A 19,578-nucleotide genomic window follows, 5' to 3' on the forward strand; every position below is an offset into this window, starting at 1 on the left:
ACTTCGAAAAAAACGCAAAACGAGGTATTGGTGTATATATATATTATCATTACGTTTTTTATTATATCTGAAATAATTGATTTTTTTGTTCAAAGCAGTACATACATCCCTAGGTCTAGACAAGAAAAAGAAACAAGATATTTTTACAAATTTCAACTCCTGTTAGTGAACACGAGACTTTATAATACAGGATTAATAATTCTTTTCTGTTTCAATTTTTATTTCGACTTTCATACTTTATATTTTCTTTCATTCTTCCTTCACAAATTCCTTCTTCTCTACAAATCCCATGATATCACATATATAGTACAACTTGGTTTATTTGAAATTTCTTTGGTTTGCTCATGCATGACATTATTATCTCTTATGATTTTATCTCATATACGTTTGTGTTACTATAATTGACAGACTATATCAGGGGTGGCCAAGCTCTCTTGATAGTTCAAGCCATTGTTCTAAATTTAAAATTTTATGCGAGCCGCAATTTATTTGACGAAAGAACAAAACATGTGCATTGAAGTTAGATATATGCACGCGTATATGACAGCACTCCTAACAATACTCAAGACGCCGGTTAGTTAATTACGATCGGTGTTTGCATTTCGCTAATTCTATGCTGCAATAATAATAATAATTATTCATACTAGTAATTTGTTTCAATCTCCTAGCAGCTGCCATGGCCGCACGTATTTTGGCTACCCCTGGACTATAATTATGTTTCATATTTGGTTTTAAGACAGTCTAGACCAGTAATTCCCAAAGTGGTCTATATCGACCCATAGGGGTCTATGACAACCTGCAAGGGGTCTACGTTAGCGAAAAAAAATTTGAGGATCTATGAAATGTAAATGGGGGTCCACGTGGATCTCAACACATACACTGATAGTACCTATTTACTTACATCATACTATCCTATAATATCAAAACATTTACATTATTTATTAAAGTACCTATAAAGTAAAAAAAATATTATATATGTTATATGTATTATGGAATATAGCGAGGAAATTTTTAATTTACTTTCCATCGTCAAACCTAGTGGAAAGCGGATTCAGCGCTGTTACCAATCTCCTAACGAAAAAAAGAAACAGACCGGACATCATTAGCCGAGGAGATTTAAGATTAACCCTTACAAAATTGACGCCAAATGTTGATAATTCATTATTAAAAGCATCAGGTTCATCCTTCTCACTAAAAATATTGAATTATTGCTTATGTTATTTTATTTATAGATTATTTTATGTTTATTTAATGTTACGTATATTTTACATAACAGATACAAAATTTTATTTTGAGTAATTTTAATTTAAATTCAATTAATAAATATATAAATTAACATGTGTTTTTACTTTAATTTTTTAACACTAAACTTCACTACAGTTAGAAATTTACAAGAAATCAATATCAGGTAAGTAGGGGGTCTACCCAACACGGCAAAACATGGCAAGGGGTCTACGACACTAAAAAAGTTTGGGAAACTCTGGTCTAGATCTTACTCGACCTTTTTAATTTTAATTTCTAACTGTTACTTACATTATTACTCTGCAGTACTTGAGAGAATTGGGTAGATTGTCTAGTCGCCTATTAGAGATGCGTGCTATACTTTGAAATTAAAACCGGTTCGGTGCACACACCATAAGCTGGCTTATTTAAATGGGATATTTATTATTTATCGTTTTAGAAAGCCGGATGGACAATTACCATGAACATTGGTTTAGAGTCGAGCTTGGGATATGTTACTATTTCATAGCGTAGTTTTGACTGTACGACCCAACTATTTTATCACAACGTTTACCAACAACATTCTCGCTTCACAACGACACACTGCAGTAACAACACTGTACATCTACAAGAGTATAGTTCCTCTTCGTGCAAATATCTTCAATTTATCTCAGTGATACCCAAAGTGGTCTATATCGACCCCTAGGGGTCTATGACAACCTGCAAGGGGTCGAAAAAAAATTTGGGGGTCCATGAAATGAAAATGGGGGTCCACGATAGTGGATCTCAACACATATTCTGATAGTACCCCTATTTACTTACATCATACTATCTTATAATATCAAAACAGATTGAATTGACGCCAAATGTTAATAATTTATTATTAAAGCATCAGGTTCATCCTTCTCACTAAAATATTGACTTATTGCTTATGTTATTTTATTTATAGTTTATTTAATGTTACGTATATTTTACATAACAGATACAAAATTTAATTTTGAGTAGTTTTAATTTAAATTCAATTAATAAATGTAAAAATTAACATGTGTTTATACTTTAAGTTTTTAACACTAAACTTCACTGCAGTTAGAAATTTATAGGAATCAATATCAGGTAAGTAGGGGGTCTACCCAAAAGGAAAAAACATGGCAAGGGGTCTACGATACAAAAAAGTTTGGGGAACTCTGATTTATCTGGTACACGATCTGTTGAATAAAGTTTTTATCTCGCGGACCTCCTAATAGCGTACATTAAAGTACATCACAAATATTTTTCCAAAAAAAAATAAAATTGTAATCCGAACTTTATTATATATGTGCACTCGGACCCCTAAATGATATATCTCATATAAGATGTTTATTTTAATTTCTTATATATATGATTTGTCTGTCACTATTTAAAATAAAAAAAACAAGATATCTTCTCGCATTTTAATATACATGCATAAATTTGGACCTATAAAAATCAAACATAAAAAATACCGGTTCAGTATATATCGCACATCCGTTCGTTATATACCTAGTCAAGTATCGATGTGAATAAAAAATAATAATGAAATGGTATCAAAGATGACACTATTCTAGACGGCTGGGAGACATGTCAGATAAACAAAACATATTTCAACAACAACAATTACCATCAACAATATTATCGTCCACTAAACTCATTGGCTCCATCATTAATGCACACACTTGATAATAAAAATAAAAACACAACACAGATAACTGCGCAGAAACAAACGTAGAATATTAAAAGCGCAACGAACGCCCGCGCGACACGACCGCACGCGCCGAGCGTCAGAACGAGACTGATTTTCGTTTTTAAATATAGAACGCGCGTAAATAAAGCGTTGTATTGCGTGGGCGCAGATTGTCGGCCTACGTCGGTTGTTCCGTTCATGTGAATATATACCGTATGATTTATAACATTGCGTATATTATTGAATAAATGTATATATAGTAGTAATGAAAGGTACATTGTGATGTTTTATCTTGATTGGATGTACAGTGTTTACGTATTAAGTTCAAATAAATGTTTCCAATATATCATCGTATGTTCTTACTCCTCGGAGTCAAGTGGTCACATTTTGTGTTGGTTACTGATCAAATAATGGCACATGCGTCTTACATATTATGCAGGGTGATAGTGATATACAGATTTGACTTTCGAGTCAATATTTTCCTAAGTCGAATAGTTTGATTAATATACAGGATGATTAGATATTGGTGTTATATATATATATATATATATATATATATATATATATATATATATATATATATATATATATCCGGTCACCATGTACAAAGTGTTCACTATGAAATAATTTACTTTTTGGTGATACAAGTCTACATTTAGAATTTTAAAAATGCATTTTCTTACTATGTTTATTATTAAGTTAGTTATTATTTCAAAAACTGTTTATTTTGGAATATACATTCACTTCTTTAAAGCGTATATAAACATTAAACCTGGACAAGGTTGTGTTTTCTGGCATTTAAAGTGTTTGTCCGCATTTAAAGTTCTCTCTTTACGTGACAGCAGCATTTTGTGGGTGGCCACAAATACACCGTCAGCGCCGGATTTGTTTGTGATGGGTCTTCTTTATTTATTGAAGCTTTTCAAATCTGGTATTGGTGGAATATGTTCTGTATATTATGCACAACTAAACACACTAACAATTCTGAGGCATTTTATACAAACACGTTTTTCCAACTTCCAACACTGTGTTTCTCCTGTCACTGTGTTTGGCACTAATCGGTGTAACATAACTACTGAAGATGCCCCGTGGAGGGGTAAAACACGTGTTGAGTGATTTGGCGGTGGCAGTTGTGTAATCGCATTATTTGCCGCATACGCATTTGTCAGCGGGCTGGCGGGCGGTGCACTTTGTTGTACGACTACTGCTTCATGTGCGAAAGTAGCTAAATATTGGTCCTTTTTTTACTTAAGATGGACTTCCGCAAGGTAACGCCTGATTCCATTAAAAATTTACAACATGGTTTTACTGGACTACACTGCTGTTCTAGTTACATTTATATCGAAAGCACTGGCTGCTACATACTTCTGTTTCCCTGAGTTGGAAGAACTCAAAACTCTTAGATCGATTAGGTGGACTTTCCATGAGTGAGCAGGATCAGGGGCTCCCACAGCTTGGGCTTGGATGACCCATTGGCTGATTTGTTCGGTAGCTTCTACCTGACTTACATCACTACCACTTTGGAAAGCATTAGCAGTGGAAGAAGAATTGACAGAAGACAACTCCAACAACGCTTCTATCGTACTTTTTACGAACACAAAAGAAATCAAGACCCTTACTTGAGTATACAGATACGGTACAGATTGTATATCACAAAGGAATACAATCACCCATCATAATAGACATAAGACTTGCAGTTTCTTTTGCAACTACTTTTCTAACAATTTTCGAAATTGCAGTAATTATTTCTACCTAATATATTCAGGCGTTACTTTGCGAGAATCCGTTCTAAGTAAGAAAAGGACTAATATATAGCTACTTCCACTATGTAGCAGTAGTCGTGCAATTCACTAAGTGTTTGGCACTAATCGGTGTAACATAACTCCTGAAGATGTCCCGTGGAGGGTTGAAACACGTGTTGTGTGATTTAATGGTGGTAGTTGTGTAATTCGCATTGTTGCTCAGCTAGTGGGCGGTGCACTTCATTGCACGACTACTGCTACATAGCGGAAGTAGCTATATATTAGTTCTTTTCTTACGTAATAACTTCTTTTATGGTCGCCGGGAGGCGATGGTTCTCCGCTTCCTATATTTTCCTCAACCTCCACTTTAAATTTCCACCGTTGTCTTGAGAATACGGGATAGCACCTCCTCTAGTATGTGTTATCCTAGTAGCAACCGAACAGGTAAGAACCTCTCGGATGCCCTCAAAATACTAAACCTACGACAGGGGACCTTTGGGTCTAGTAGAGCATCCGCCAAGGCTATGCAACAGCTTTTTTTATAATGGCCCTGTTAATGGAGATCTCTTGTACTCCGTATCTCGTTACATGACAGAGTTTAATCTCTATCTTCTTCGTATGATCTCACGCTTCTATCTTCTTTGTATGATCTATCTTTCTTCTTCTTTCATTCTACAATTTTCCTACATATTTCCATTCATTCATCGCCTCACTTCCTTCAGCTCCTTTCTAAAATATCAAAGGTCCATGAAATCACATTTCTTTAACTTAATTTATATTTACTTTGTACTATTTTTCATACGTAGATATATAAGCTTTGCGATCTCTCGATCCGTTAACTTGCAGTCCGGCTTGAACCAAGGCTTCTAGCGTTGCTACCTTAAAAGACTTATTTAGGTTAAAGGCCTTCTTTCTACGCTCTGCCACCACGAACCCGCAAAATCTTAAAAAGCCACTTAAAACAGCGGTGCAATCTGATTCCAAAAGACAACACTACCTCCCATTATTGCGTCGAAATACCCATTCACCTGTAACATGTAGAAAAAAAAAAGTGTAGATAAAAATTCTTCAACAAAAACAAACACACTTTCGAAAACAAAGAATGACAAAGAAATGCGTGTTCATTACGAACAATGACAAGTAAACAGGATTGAAATTACGCAGATTTATTTCAAGGACGTGTGACAAATGCTTCGATATTGCTAGTCACTTTACAACCCAGAGAAGCGAAGGACGAAATGCTCCTTGAATAATTTAAAACGTAAATTTTAATATATGTAAACACTTTAAATGGTTTCAGAAATAATAAACAACATATCGATGATATAGTAAGAAAAAGCGTACATATTAATATCTGATCTGCAGTCTACGTCTAGAAGTAATTGGCCAGTACCATTACAATACAAAAAAAATTAATACAATATATTTCAGATTGATCTTCACACAGAGTTATAGCTAATTTGTCATCATCATCTATTCCTATGTCCCCAAGATAGGGCAGAGGGCATCCACAGTACGTCGCCATCCCGAGCGGTCTTGAGCCTCGCGCTTTACTTCGCTCCGCGTCATTCCAGCTGCCTTCACTTCTGCAGTGATCATCCACCAGGTTTGCTTTGGGCGGCCAGGTCATCACTTTCCTTGAGGTTTCCATTCTAGGGCTTGCCTGTCATCAGTAATTTGTCAGCAAATTATATATACCCCAACATTTTTAAACGATGCACATGTTCCTTAGAAAAGTGTGCAAACGAATCGGCTTGTTCAGATGGCTTTCGAAAATAGAAAAGCCTGTAGAAAAATCAAAATAGCCAACGGTCATGATTGGCAACGATCCTTAGTCATTAATAATAAGAACTTGAAGGCTTAAACTTATATATTTTTTAAATATATTTCATCGTCGTCACATCAGCTTATAGGCATCCAATGCAAGATATAGGTTTCAACAATTACCTTGTAGCGAAATAATCACACTTGTCAAAATGCTTTCGTTTGTCTGTCAATCCATCGGTCTGCGCATGCGCAAAATGTAAGGACGCGCGGCGTATGATTTGTAGGCGGCTGTCAAAACCGCGTCTCACGCCGAAAAATATTATGAAATATAATAATGGCGAACGGCGTCAAGCGACATATGTGTTGTTGTTTGTGAATTTGTATTGAATCTTTAGTGCTGTGATGGAATATGTAATTAAATACTATCTTATATCAATTTTGAATCAATGTTCAATATTTACAAATGAGCGGTGAAAGTTTTATGCAAAAATTATTTCATTCGCATGACAAACAATTTATTACGGCGTTGGTGTGTCTGAAGTTGTAGGCGGATGAATTTTAAATAAACTGTGTCTATCTTTCATCCCAGCGTTTTAACTTTTGCGCTTCATCTCGTTAGGTGTTGTCTCTAACATTGCCTACCTAACCTGTTAACTCCACCACAACCTTTTCAATTATAATTTAGTTTATATTTGAGCTGAGGTAGCCCGGCCGAAGAAAACTTCCGAGAGTTTTTTAGTGTATTTCGTATTATATCCTCCCGTAGATATCTGTGGGGTAGGACTATGCCGTGCAGTGCTTCTATGAGATGAAAGTACGAATGTTAGTATATTATAAATAATATAGGTCGATTGAATGAACCTTGGGTGACACCTACTACATTTCGTATTAACACTACATCTAGTAGATAATATCAGTTGCATCTATAAATATATGACTACATACAAACGGATCGGAAAAATCAGGTCATGGTTGTGGATACAAAAAAATGCCATAATTTTACAAAGGCGGATGACATTTGATCCATGTCCTGCGGTCGATTGACATAGCCTGATGATGACCAGGCTTGGACATTTTTTTTTCTGGCCCCCGCTTTTGGAAGCCTCTCGTACCCCCTATCTAGTTTGGGAAAGGGACTTTATTTACACATAATTTCTTCAGAGTTTTATCTTTATTCAATTTATTTTATTCTTTCTCTTTATCCTTCACGATATCTTGTAATTTTTGTTCTTTCATTCCTTCTCGCTTTCATCGCCTTACTTTCCTCATCTTTTTTACTCTTAGGTGGCTAGGTACATTTTTAGTTTCCAATCTTTATCTTTATTTTTTTTTGATATCACAGATTTGTTTGGATTTTAAACTGCCCAGTAACTTCTTGCAGTTCAGTCTGTACAGACAGACAGTAAACAATAGTTAATTTTAATATACATAAATTATAATTTTTTAACGCTTTTCCTTACTAAATATTATCATTAGGATATTTATTTCTGAAACTATTTATTTTTGGATAGTGTTCCATACATTTACAGCAAATAAGATGTACATTCATCCAACTAAAACTTTTACACCGATACCGAATCACCTGTAGGATGTATACACTAAGTCAGAGTTCCCCAAACTTTTTTGTGTCGTAGACCCCTTGCCATGTTTTTCCGTGTTGGGTAGACCCCCTACTTACCTGATATTGATTTCCTGTAAATTTCCAAACGTAGTGAAGTTTAGTGTTAAAAACTTAAAGTAAAAACACATGTTAATTTTTACATTTATTAATTGAATTTAAATTAAAACTACTCAAAATAAAATTTTGTGTCTGTTATGTAAAATATACGTAACATTAAATAAACATAAAATAAACTATAAATAAAATAACATCAGTAATATTTTTTTTACTTCATAGGTACTTTTATAAATAATGTAAATGTTTTGATATTATAAGATAGTATGATGTAAGTAAATAGGTACTATCAGTGTATGTGTTGAGATCCACTATCGTGGACCCCCATTTTCATTTCATGGACCCCCAAATTTTTTTTCGCTGACGTAGACCCCTTGCAGGTTGTCATAGATCCCTAGGGGTCGATGTAGACCACTTTGGCAATCACTGCACTAAGTTTAACTCATAAAAAGAAAAATGACGTAATTTAGTTCAACGCAATCGTTGAACTTCGTCTAGTTTAGACGCGTTACGTGACTTCTATCATATCTGCTTAATGAGATGTGACGGAACTCACGTAACGCAGCGGTATATGTGCTGTGATATTTTTTTCCTGACTTTAAGTCAATTCTTTTTTGGTCTTAATTTCATTTTAGGAAGTTATAGATCTATAATTTTTAAAAACATTTCCACCCCAATCGCTGCTTTTAATTAATAATTCAAAGTAAATTATTTTTTATTGTTTAATTACATTAACAAAACTTTTTGCGGAAGCTTTTTTACAGTACATTTTCGAAATTATCTTCCACGTACCCACACTAAAATAGAAGATGATTTTGTGATTTTTATTCACTCTCTTTAGAGTGATAACAAAACGGTATAACACTGTAAAGAGAGTGATACAATCTTATATAATTCACACTTTGTGCATTAATTATTCATCTGCGTACCATAATACCACACTGCAATCGCCAAATAACCTGCCAAGCCTGGCGATATACTGTATATCCCTTCATAGATCTTTGGGGGAGTCTATGCCTTGCATTTCACAGACCAGCCTGCGTCTACCATCTTCCAACCTTATCAAGACCACATTGTAGATGGACATCCCACGCGTGGTCTCCACTTTCTTACCTTGAGACCTCTGCGGTAATATATTCTGCGCTATATATGCATGTGTGGGATCGTACCAGTAAAGGCTTTGATTTTTAACGAATTCTAGTGTTACGACAGACTGAGTATTACAATGTACATACAATACAAATAATTACTTTGCAGTAATTACTAGTAATTAAATAAACATATATGTATGTATATATATATATATATATATATATATATATATATATATATATATATATATATATATATATATTAATTATTATATGTAATATAAAAATTGAAGAAATTCATCAATTTATTCAACCGACTGCAAAACCAAAGTACCAGGAGAACATAAATACACCGGAGGTTACGCATTAACACCTGCGCATATTGCGCGATCGTTCTCGATTGCTTCGTTCGATTAAAAGATACGTGACAACAAACATGCGGACGTATCACGCCAGCCTATACGCGTCACACGTTTCTCCGCCTATGTAAACAACAGTTTCATGTTAATTATGGTAATTTATAAAATTTCAATGAAAAACAGATAGTTTTGTCGTGTTTATTTATTTATTTATTTATTTATTTATAAATATATATCCCGCAAAATTGAAAGTAAGAAATAGCACTAGGAGCACATAAATTTGTATTAGTTTCATCAAAAATAAAATGTTTGCGATATTGATATATTCTCGTGCTCTCTCGTATCTTTTAAAAGACAATTTCGTGCGAAATTTAAACCATAATAATAATATACATTATATGAATATATATACAAACATAATATAAATATATAAACCATTATCTTTAATCCCTGTTTAGTAATGTTTTTATTTGTTTTTTCATTGTTTGACTATAAATCATATGTTCTCAGTGAGATATAAGGTAATAATTGTAACTAATTTTATATTTTTAAGTTTCTAAGTTTGTACTTTCTTACTGCCTCTTGTTACTGTTTATCTCCAATAAAGTAAATAAATAAAAAAAAAACAATGTTTGTTCTTGTTACCCTTTTTTATTACAGAATCGACATCGAACACGCGTTTCCGTCAAAAAGCCATCGTCTGGCAGCATTAAGATAAAAATATTTGTAATTTAGGTTATATATATATATATATATATATATATATATATATATATATATATATATATATAGGCTTTTATTTATTCATAATAATAATATCCTTAAACTTATTCATCATCATTACAGTCGTGGGATGTCAACAATTGGACATAAGGCTCACAACTCCATAAGTTTTTTTTAACCGATTTCCTTTACTATTCAAATGGCATCGGCAGATTCTGGGGATGCAAGAGGGGGGAGCGCTGAGGTCGCTTAAACCTTACATCCCTTTTAAGGTAGCAAAGATGGAAGGCTCCCTAGGAAGTATCAGCTCGGGCCAATACATACTACAACTTCAGAGGATTGGGAAGCCGCCAAATACTTAGATCACATCAGTGGGACGCTCCATGAAGTAATTAGGCTCAAGGGTAACCGCGGGTCCCCCCGAGCCATTAGAGCCGTTATGATGGGCGACGACAACCTTCGCCCATCATTCCTATCTTTCGCTCGTGGGGTGGCAAGTGATACAGTTGAAAGAAATAAAACTGCATAGAATAAGCACAAAATAAATTGTTAACTAATACTAAGAAATAGAAAAAGTGAAATAAAGAATTAAGAAAGTAAAATAAATGTTTAAATAAAGATAAAATTAATGTAAGATAAAATTAAAGAATAAAAATAAATAAAATGTACTTAGCCACCTTAGAGTAAGAAGATGATGGAAGAAAGACGAGGAAAGAAAGAGCAAAACGAAAGATATTGTGAAGGACAAAAGTAAAGAATGAAAGATATTGTGACGCGTGAAAGAGGGTGATAAATAAAGAAAAGACTGAAAAAAATAATTATTGAACAATAAAGTCCCTAATCCCAAAAAGTTAGGGGAACGAGAGGCCCCCCATAGCGGGGGCCATTAAAAAAAAACCGCGAGGGGACCATATCCATTTCATCTCAAGGGTGCCCTTGACTTGGTCTCCGAAAAGACCAGTTGTGGTCTGCTTCCAGCATCTTCAGACATTCTAACCAGGTCATCCGTCCACCTTGTGCGATATCTGTTCTGTACGCTATATGGTCTAACCACTGCCACTCTGCCCTTAAATTTTAGAGCTTCGCTCTTTCCATGGTTTGACTAACTGTGAGCTTTTCAATGAGGTATTGAAGTGAGAATCATCACCGGTAACACACATTTGTCGTAAACTCAGCGACCTTAAAACCCGAGCGGTCAATTTATAAAAACAGAAATAAATAATCTTTAATTAAAATAAATAATAATCTCGAATTGTCTAGTGTGTTCGGTAATAAAATAGTTGACCTTAGCCAAATAAAGTCAATATAAATACTTTTTTGATTTTAATTTTAAAAACAATTTTCTTTAAAAAATATATATTTAAAAGAGGTTTGAGCACCGCTACCATCCTCTGGAATTTTTTCCTCATATAGAAATGGCGACCGCTTAACATCGCGGTGTACTAGGCGAACATGAGTGCCGATAGATTCGCATCATTGTATCTGTTCGCTTGAACAATCTCGGTAACCCGAATAACAGAGGTGAAGGGCGCGTACGTGACTCAAAACGCGTGCGCGTGATTGGCCGTGCGAGCGGGACAGACGTATCGGCGCGAGCGAGACACGTGCCGTACAAAGGAAGATAACGCTCAAACGTTGTTTACAATTTTTAAACACAACACCGGGTGTAAATTTTCATTTGACCATAATAATATATTTAGCATCTAAAGTTCATTGTTCTCAAAGTTTTGCATGAGAATTCAAATTATATTACGCGCGGCGTGTCGTCTGTTTTTAAATATCTCACGTGGGAAATGCTTTATTCAAGTGCAGCAATAACAAAAGTTCCGTGAATAAGCTAGAACCGGCTTGAAATGTGATCCAAGAGCTAACCAGAAACTCAACAGTTGCTCTTTTTAAATTGATTCAAAAATGTTCGCTGTATACATTATTATACTGTGTTATATTAATCTTATACTATGACCATATGGCACTACCGCGCACACCGTGTAGGAAGAATGGGTAAGATAGACAAAGGTCAAGACATCTGTTCTTAAATATCTCGCGTGCGTCTTGTAAACCACGTCTTCCTTCCACCTAATCGCGCATATACCCCACACTGTGACTATACAACACTTCCAGGCATACTATAATCACCACCTGAGAAAAACGACAGGACAGGAAAGGTAGACAAAGATCAAATCAGGTCTTAAATATCTCGTGTAAGTCTTGTTACCGCACACACTTGTGCGTTGACACTTCCGCACACACTATAGTCACTTCCTGAGGAATATAAAAAGCAGAACGACTAAGGTAGACAAAGGTGAAGTCGTCTGTCTGTCTGTATGTCTGTCTGTTCTTAAACATCTCGCGTGCGTCTTGAAGATAGTTACCAATCACACGGCTCACAGACCTAAGGCGGTGATTAGTGCTTCGAAATCCTAAAATAGTTCAATTCTCTGTTAGAGGTTTATTATACCCTAGTATAAAGGGATGTAGGTTGAAACTTCTTTTTTATTTTAGAGAAAAGGTAGTGACGAAATCCTTTTTACTGAGGTATATTTTTCTCCAGACACAATTTTATTTATCTCTCTTTCAGTTGCACATAAAGCAAATGAAAGGGACGGATAATTGTAGTGCACATAGACAAATAAATATATAAGTGCGCCTACATTATATTTATTGTTTTTCCATACACCTGACTTAGATTCCGAGAAACAAAATTACAGATAATACAGAAATCAGTTCAAACAAACGCTGCAAGATGTAAACAGGAACAACAACGCGAGAGAGAACACGTACGCCACGTGTAAACGCATTCGAATACGAAATACCAGGGCCGCATCTAGCTATAGTTCTTATTTTTATTTTAGGACTTTTTATGTGTATTTAAATATAAAATATATTAAAATGATAATCTTATTCATAAAGAATTCAAATACAGGCGTAAGGGTGTAAGCAATAATAATAAACTACAAGGAAATCACAATAATCACACACTATTTTTGTATTTGACGTCAAAGGGTGGTGCATTTTCACTGAGACACGTGTACAAACACATCCCTGGCAAGGTTCCCAAAGTCAACATAAGTTGTTATTTAAAAATATACTTTAAGCTAACTATATAAGAGTTATTATCATTGCAATAATGGCTTTGTGTCATTCGTTAAATTTAAGACGGAATAAGTCAATGTTTATTATTAATTATTATATATGTATTAATTTAAACTGTAAACTATTCAGGCGTTATGCATTCCTGGTATATTGTACATAAGCCTATAGCTGTTTATTTTACTATTTCCTCTTACATAAAAATATATATAGACATTATTTTGCAGCAAAACGAAAGAATATTTTATGTGTAATAAAACTTACGAATTTGTTCCTTTTTTAAAAAAGAAAGGTTTAATTAAAAAATTAAGTTTAATTAAAAAGGTTTAGTTAATTAAATAAAAAGCCTATATACACAGGATGATCAACAATAATAAGTGTTAACGGTTTAAAAAAAATACATAAATCAACTTGTATATTTTTCAGGACCTGTTTTTTCGTAAACCATGACATTATTTCTATGACAAGAACGAAAACTATCCATCTAAGGCAATATTTCTAAAAATGTAACCAATTTATTTTGATTTATGTACTCCTGGTGTTATTGTGTATTAATCAAACAAAAATAATACTTACTACCTACTGAATCTATTACATCGAACCAATATCTAACAAACTCATAGTTTATGCTCGCCTGGTAGATTTTAACCACGACGCCATCTTGTAATTCTTTACTCATTTTTTGCAAGAAGTATCTCATCCTCTATCTATATCAGTGATTCTCAAAGTATCGACCCCTAGGGGTCTATGACAACCTGCAAGGGGTCTACGTCAGCGAAAAAAAATTTGGGGGTCCATGAAATGAAAATGGGGGTCTACGATAGTGGATCTCAACACATACACTGATGGTACCTATTTACTTATATCATACTATCTTATAATATCAAAACATTTACATTATTTATATCTTATAATACTTTTGTATCTTATAAAAGATACACAAGTTATCTTATAAATTGACTATGTTTTGCTTTAACCTTTTCTTAACTTTTCTCAGCAGATCTCTTCCGAAGTACAAAATATATATCGTTGTGACAACCTAAGAAGAGCGATATAAAGGAGTCTACTAAACATACAAAGACAATAGCGGAAAAGAAATTCAGAAATAAAGCAAACAACCAAAATATTAGACGCTTTAGAATATTCTCGAAAACAAAAATTGAATTGCGCGGATCATATTGCAAGCATGGACAAGGAAAAATGGACACCAAGGGTAAATACCTAGCAAGGACCAACAAGTAAAAGATTAAGAGGTAGACCAAAGTAAAAATGGATTGATGATATAAAAAGAAAAGCTAGTGAAAACTGGATCACCAAAGGAAAAAGACAGACAGATGTGGAGCAAAATGGAAGAGGCCTCTTTACCCGTTCAGAGGTGCATGATGATTTATGATTTATAAACAATTATATTTTATTTATCATTTAAAATGTATATACATTGTAATTATTTATTATGATTGCAATTTAAATTTAATGATTATCAATAGTAATATTTTAATTCATTTAATGCATGCAGCACATATTATGCAATAATTAATCATATGATAGATATACTTGTGGAAATATAGAGGCTAGAATAATTACAACCTGAATTACAATATATGATGATACAATAATAATAACAAAATATCTGTTCTCAATGTAAGATGATATCTCCAATTTTGAGTGGCGTCTACCAACAGGTTGACGCCCCCCCCCCCTGCCCTCCTCCCATAATAAGACAAGCCCTCGCGGGTAGTCGCTGGATATCCTCAATATTTATGGGAGGGCCTATACCGTGCAGTGATGATGTCAGGGTGATGGCATATAGATGTAAATCAGATCGTCTGTCTTATATTTATTTAAATCTTCAATAAAAATTTCATCAAGTAAGGAAATAGTTTTTACACAATGTACCAGGACGTCATAAATCTTAAGAATTGTAACAAAGAAAGTCCAATGCAACCGTGACAATATTAAACCAAACTAAATTGTTAAGTCATCTTATAGTAAACAAATGCCTGTTCAAACAACACTATCGTTAGCGCGGTAATATTGGCGCCTCGTGTGTGGTTTATATTTATACTGTTTGGTCGGATAACGGGTCATGTGACAGATAATATCTCCCCCCATTTATCTAATGCAGTGATTCCCAAAGTGGTCTATATCGACCCCTAGGGGTCTATGACTACCTGCAAGGGGTCTGCGTCAGCGAAAAAAAAATTGGGGGTTCATGAAATGAAAATGGGGGTCCACGATAGTGGATCTCAACACATACACTGATAGTACCTATTTACTTACATCATACTATCTTATAATATCAAAACATTTACATTATTTATAAAAGTACCTATGAAGTAAAAAAAATATTATATATGTTTATAAAGTTTCCTTTCCATCGTCATACCTAGTGGAAAGGGGGTTCAGCGCTGTTACCAATCTCCTAACGAAAAAAAGAAACAGACTGGACATCATCAGCCTAGGAGATTTAAGATTAACCCTTACAAAATTGACGCCAAATGTTGATAATTTATTATTAAAGCATCAGGTTCATCCTTCTCACTAAAAATATTGACTTATTGCTTATGTTATTTTATTTATAGTTTATTTAATGTTACGTATATTTTACATAACAGATACAAAATTTTATTTTGGGTAGTTTTAATTTAAATTCGATTAATAAATGTATAAATTAACATGTGTTTTTACTTTAAGTTTTTAACACTAAAATTCACTACAGTTAGAAATTTACAGGAAATCAATATCAGGTAAGTAGGGGGTCTACCCAACACGGAAAAACATGGCAAGGGGTCTAGGATACAAAAAAAGTTTGGGGAACTCTGCTCTAGAAGCATGCAACTAAAGGAGACAACATACACCTTGACATGACCAAATGTTTGACAGACAGATTCTCCTAGGTTTGTGTGAATTCTCTCTTTCATCATCATATCATGACATACTCCTCCTGCATTTCGAGGTAGTCTGTCTACCTTGCTAGTCTCTACACCAGAATCTTTCGGGCCCAGAGGCAACTTCAAGAATCGAGTCTCTGATATTGCCTGCATTATTTCTATTTGGTTGTGATATTGGGAGACCATAACATTTAGAGAGAGACCATTATTTAATTTCTGTCTTAGCCCAGCCAAGTAAAATTTAAATTTACTGCTGCATAAATTCTAATATATTCCATAGTAGTTACTTCACACAACTTCTCTCCAGTTCTGTTACCCTGGTACTTATGTATACAAATCTATATGTTTATGAAATTTAATCGTGGTTGGTTACATTTTCCTGTTACGTATTTGTCAAACAATATAATTAATTAATTAATTATATCAGTTTGTTTATTTTAAATAACATATATGTCGTTGGCTGTTAAGTAAGAATTTTAAAATTCAAAATACGGCACCCGGCGATAAATATTGCACATCGACCTTTGGAAACAGTCAATCGGCTTCGTAGAGCATTATCTCTGTCCCACACTACCTATGTGACGTTTTGTCAGTGCGACAGGGATAACGCTCCGAATTCAGCCGATTGTCTCTTTCTATAGGTCGATGTGTTATATTTATCGCCGGGTACTGTAACTATATATTAGTAGGCATTTCATTCTTAGATTATTTTAACATTATGTTAAGCTACTCACCGGGGAACGCTGGCAGCCAGCGATAAACTCAACGATTGCTCTTTTAAATGAAAAATAACTATTTTTGATACATTATGTATAAAGTTAAACATGTAAATGAGTCAACAATCCAAGTTCCACACATTTCGATATTTCGTCTTGAAAACTATAATAACATTTATTTAGTAATATACTTTTAATTTTAAGAATATAAGGTCCAAGATATCTTTTGGAACTTTATTATATACGCGTTCACTCAGACCCGCGAAAGATTTACCTTTTCGAAGACAAGATTTAGTCGTTACGAGTTTATTTTTATTTCTCATGTTTTTAATTTATCTTTCTGTCACTATTTTTCATATGGGATTTTAAATTATGGCGCATAATAGATACTGTATATCTTACTCCTGTTAGTATAGTGAAATCAATTTTAACGATCTTGATTGATCCAATATATATCCTAAAGATAGCATAGCATAGTATTTTTAATAGTATGTTATATGAGACAGTTGGAATGATAAACGGGTATTTTCATAGCGACAGCCTAATCCGAGGTCCTATTCAGGAGGCGCTTGAGACTATCACCCCATGGAGGATCCACCCAAGCAATCTGCGGCCTCCCAATAGCAGAATATAGTGGCCCGAGCCGAGGCTTCCTTGGGAGCCTTCAAACTTCGCTACCTTAAAAGAGATTTTAAGCTAAGCGTCCTCTGTACCCTGCCACCTCAAACGTGCGGTATACGCAAATGCCACTTGGACAAGTGTTTGTTCGGTACAAAAACATTTCTACACTAGCGTAATGGCTCTCTTGCTCCAAACAGTTTGGGAATCTCTGTTCTTAGACAAAAGACCTGTCTGTAATCGACTTGTCTTCAACGTTTTATTATAAGTCATACCGCCGGAGAATCGAAGCCGTGACCAGTGATCAGGCCATCATCGACAATGGAGAATTAAACGCTAAACAGGCGCAAGTACCAGGAAAACAGCCATAAAAGGAGCCAGCATTCAGTTCAAATTGTACGAGTATAGAATCGGTAAAAAGTCCTAATAACTAAACATCTAATAAAAAAGAAAATTTTTTTTAAATAAAATTGAACCCTAAACAGTCACAAATACCAGGCGAACATCAATATAAAGAGCCAACATTATTTCTATTCGTGTTTACGTCCTAGACATGCGCCCGTGACACACCGCTTATCGGATATTTACATAATTAATGGTTCAAATGATGCGCAGATTGTGATGTTTACATAAAAACTCACACAAACGTCAGACTAAGGTAGATTGCACTGTAAACAAGTGTATATATTGAGTTCGGTAACCTGAAATTATTGTTTACAGTATATACAACAATGCCAAGATGTCGAATCAAGGTTATAATAAAAGTTTACTAACCTACCACCTATATATAACACCGACCACCCTGTATATATACAGATTTTCAAATTCTTGATAAATATTATTACATAACCGATGATAAAATTTAATTACTTTAAATAAGGAAATTACTGTTATCTAAAATACCTAACTTCGCTATCTATACAGACATGATGGACATGTTTACTAAAATATTCATTTTTATAGTCATTGTCAAAAGTCAAAAACTCAATCAGAAATGAGTTTTACATTTAAATATAAATTAGATTTTTACCACTTAATTAAATAGATTCACCGATTTTATTATTTAAATCGCCTTTGTTCACAAGGTTATCAATGTAATAATAATAAATATATATGACGTGTTTAATGATTGTTGGTTGAATATACATGGCGATTGGTTATGTGTAAGTCTTTTACACTTACATTCAATCATCCTGTATAAATGATGATTTTGAATGTTACATTTTTTTTAACGGTTTTATTTAGTTAAACCCGTACGGAATTTATTTGTTTATTTATTTGGGTCAAAATTAGAAATTGAAATTTAAGCACCTTCCCGTTGTCAAATTGATCTGAAATTTGGTACACACATTTAATTTAGATGACAATACAATATAATAAAATCAATAACATTATAAATCTAAGATGGCCGCCGATACAAAATGGCGAATTACATATTTTTCCTTAACCCCCTCAATATGGGTATCAAATGAAAGGGCTACACTAGTAAAACACGATGATTATGTCAAAATTTGAAAATTCAAGATGGACGCCGTTCCAATATGGCGGACTAGGTACATATTTTTCCACAACCACCACAATATGGGTATCAAAAAACCGTTTAACTTAAAAGTTTTTTAAATGTATTTATTCTATAGCAATGCGAGAGGCCAATAATAACTGGCAGTTCAGTCTGCAGGGACAGACAAACAAACAATAATTTTTATTACTATATCATCATTATTCTTTGTTATTTTATTTTAGTGTGAAAGTGAAACCTTTCGTCGTGAACCCGAAAGTACCAGGCGTACATAAACGCATTGTACTTTCGTCTCAAGTCCCAACGACCGAGTACATTGACCCGCGCCGGCGAGACGTCTAGGTTTTTGACCTTGCTGAAAAATGAATTCGTGTAACACGACCCCTTAATCGCTTTAGAACACTTGCGATTTATGATTACCTAGTACTTTTAGGTACAATCTATGTAACCTGGAATGGTTTTGTCGG

General features: G+C 34.1%; 1 protein-coding gene across 3 annotated transcripts in view; it reads right to left on the reverse strand.

Annotated features, from left to right (window-relative positions):
- BNIP3 (BCL2 interacting protein 3) overlaps positions 1-19,578 on the reverse strand; it is a 48,882-nt gene that overhangs the window by 21,758 nt on the left and 7,546 nt on the right. For 2 of the 3 annotated variants that reach the window (XM_068771110.1, XM_068771108.1), the window contains exon 1: positions 2,858-3,007. The exons of the other annotated variant lie outside the window; for it this stretch is intronic. In XM_068771110.1, coding sequence (XP_068627211.1) covers positions 2,858-2,900 — 43 coding nt within the window. In that variant the 5' untranslated portion in view covers positions 2,901-3,007. Of the gene's footprint in view, positions 1-2,857; positions 3,008-19,578 lie in introns of those variants that run through there. 3 annotated transcript variants of the gene reach the window in all.

Source organism: Battus philenor, unplaced genomic scaffold (genome assembly GCF_028537555.1).
Source record: "Battus philenor isolate CCGP_79_NKW_IND1 unplaced genomic scaffold, ilBatPhil1.0.hap1 SCAF_30, whole genome shotgun sequence".
Classification (NCBI taxonomy): Eukaryota; Metazoa; Arthropoda; class Insecta; order Lepidoptera; family Papilionidae; genus Battus; species Battus philenor.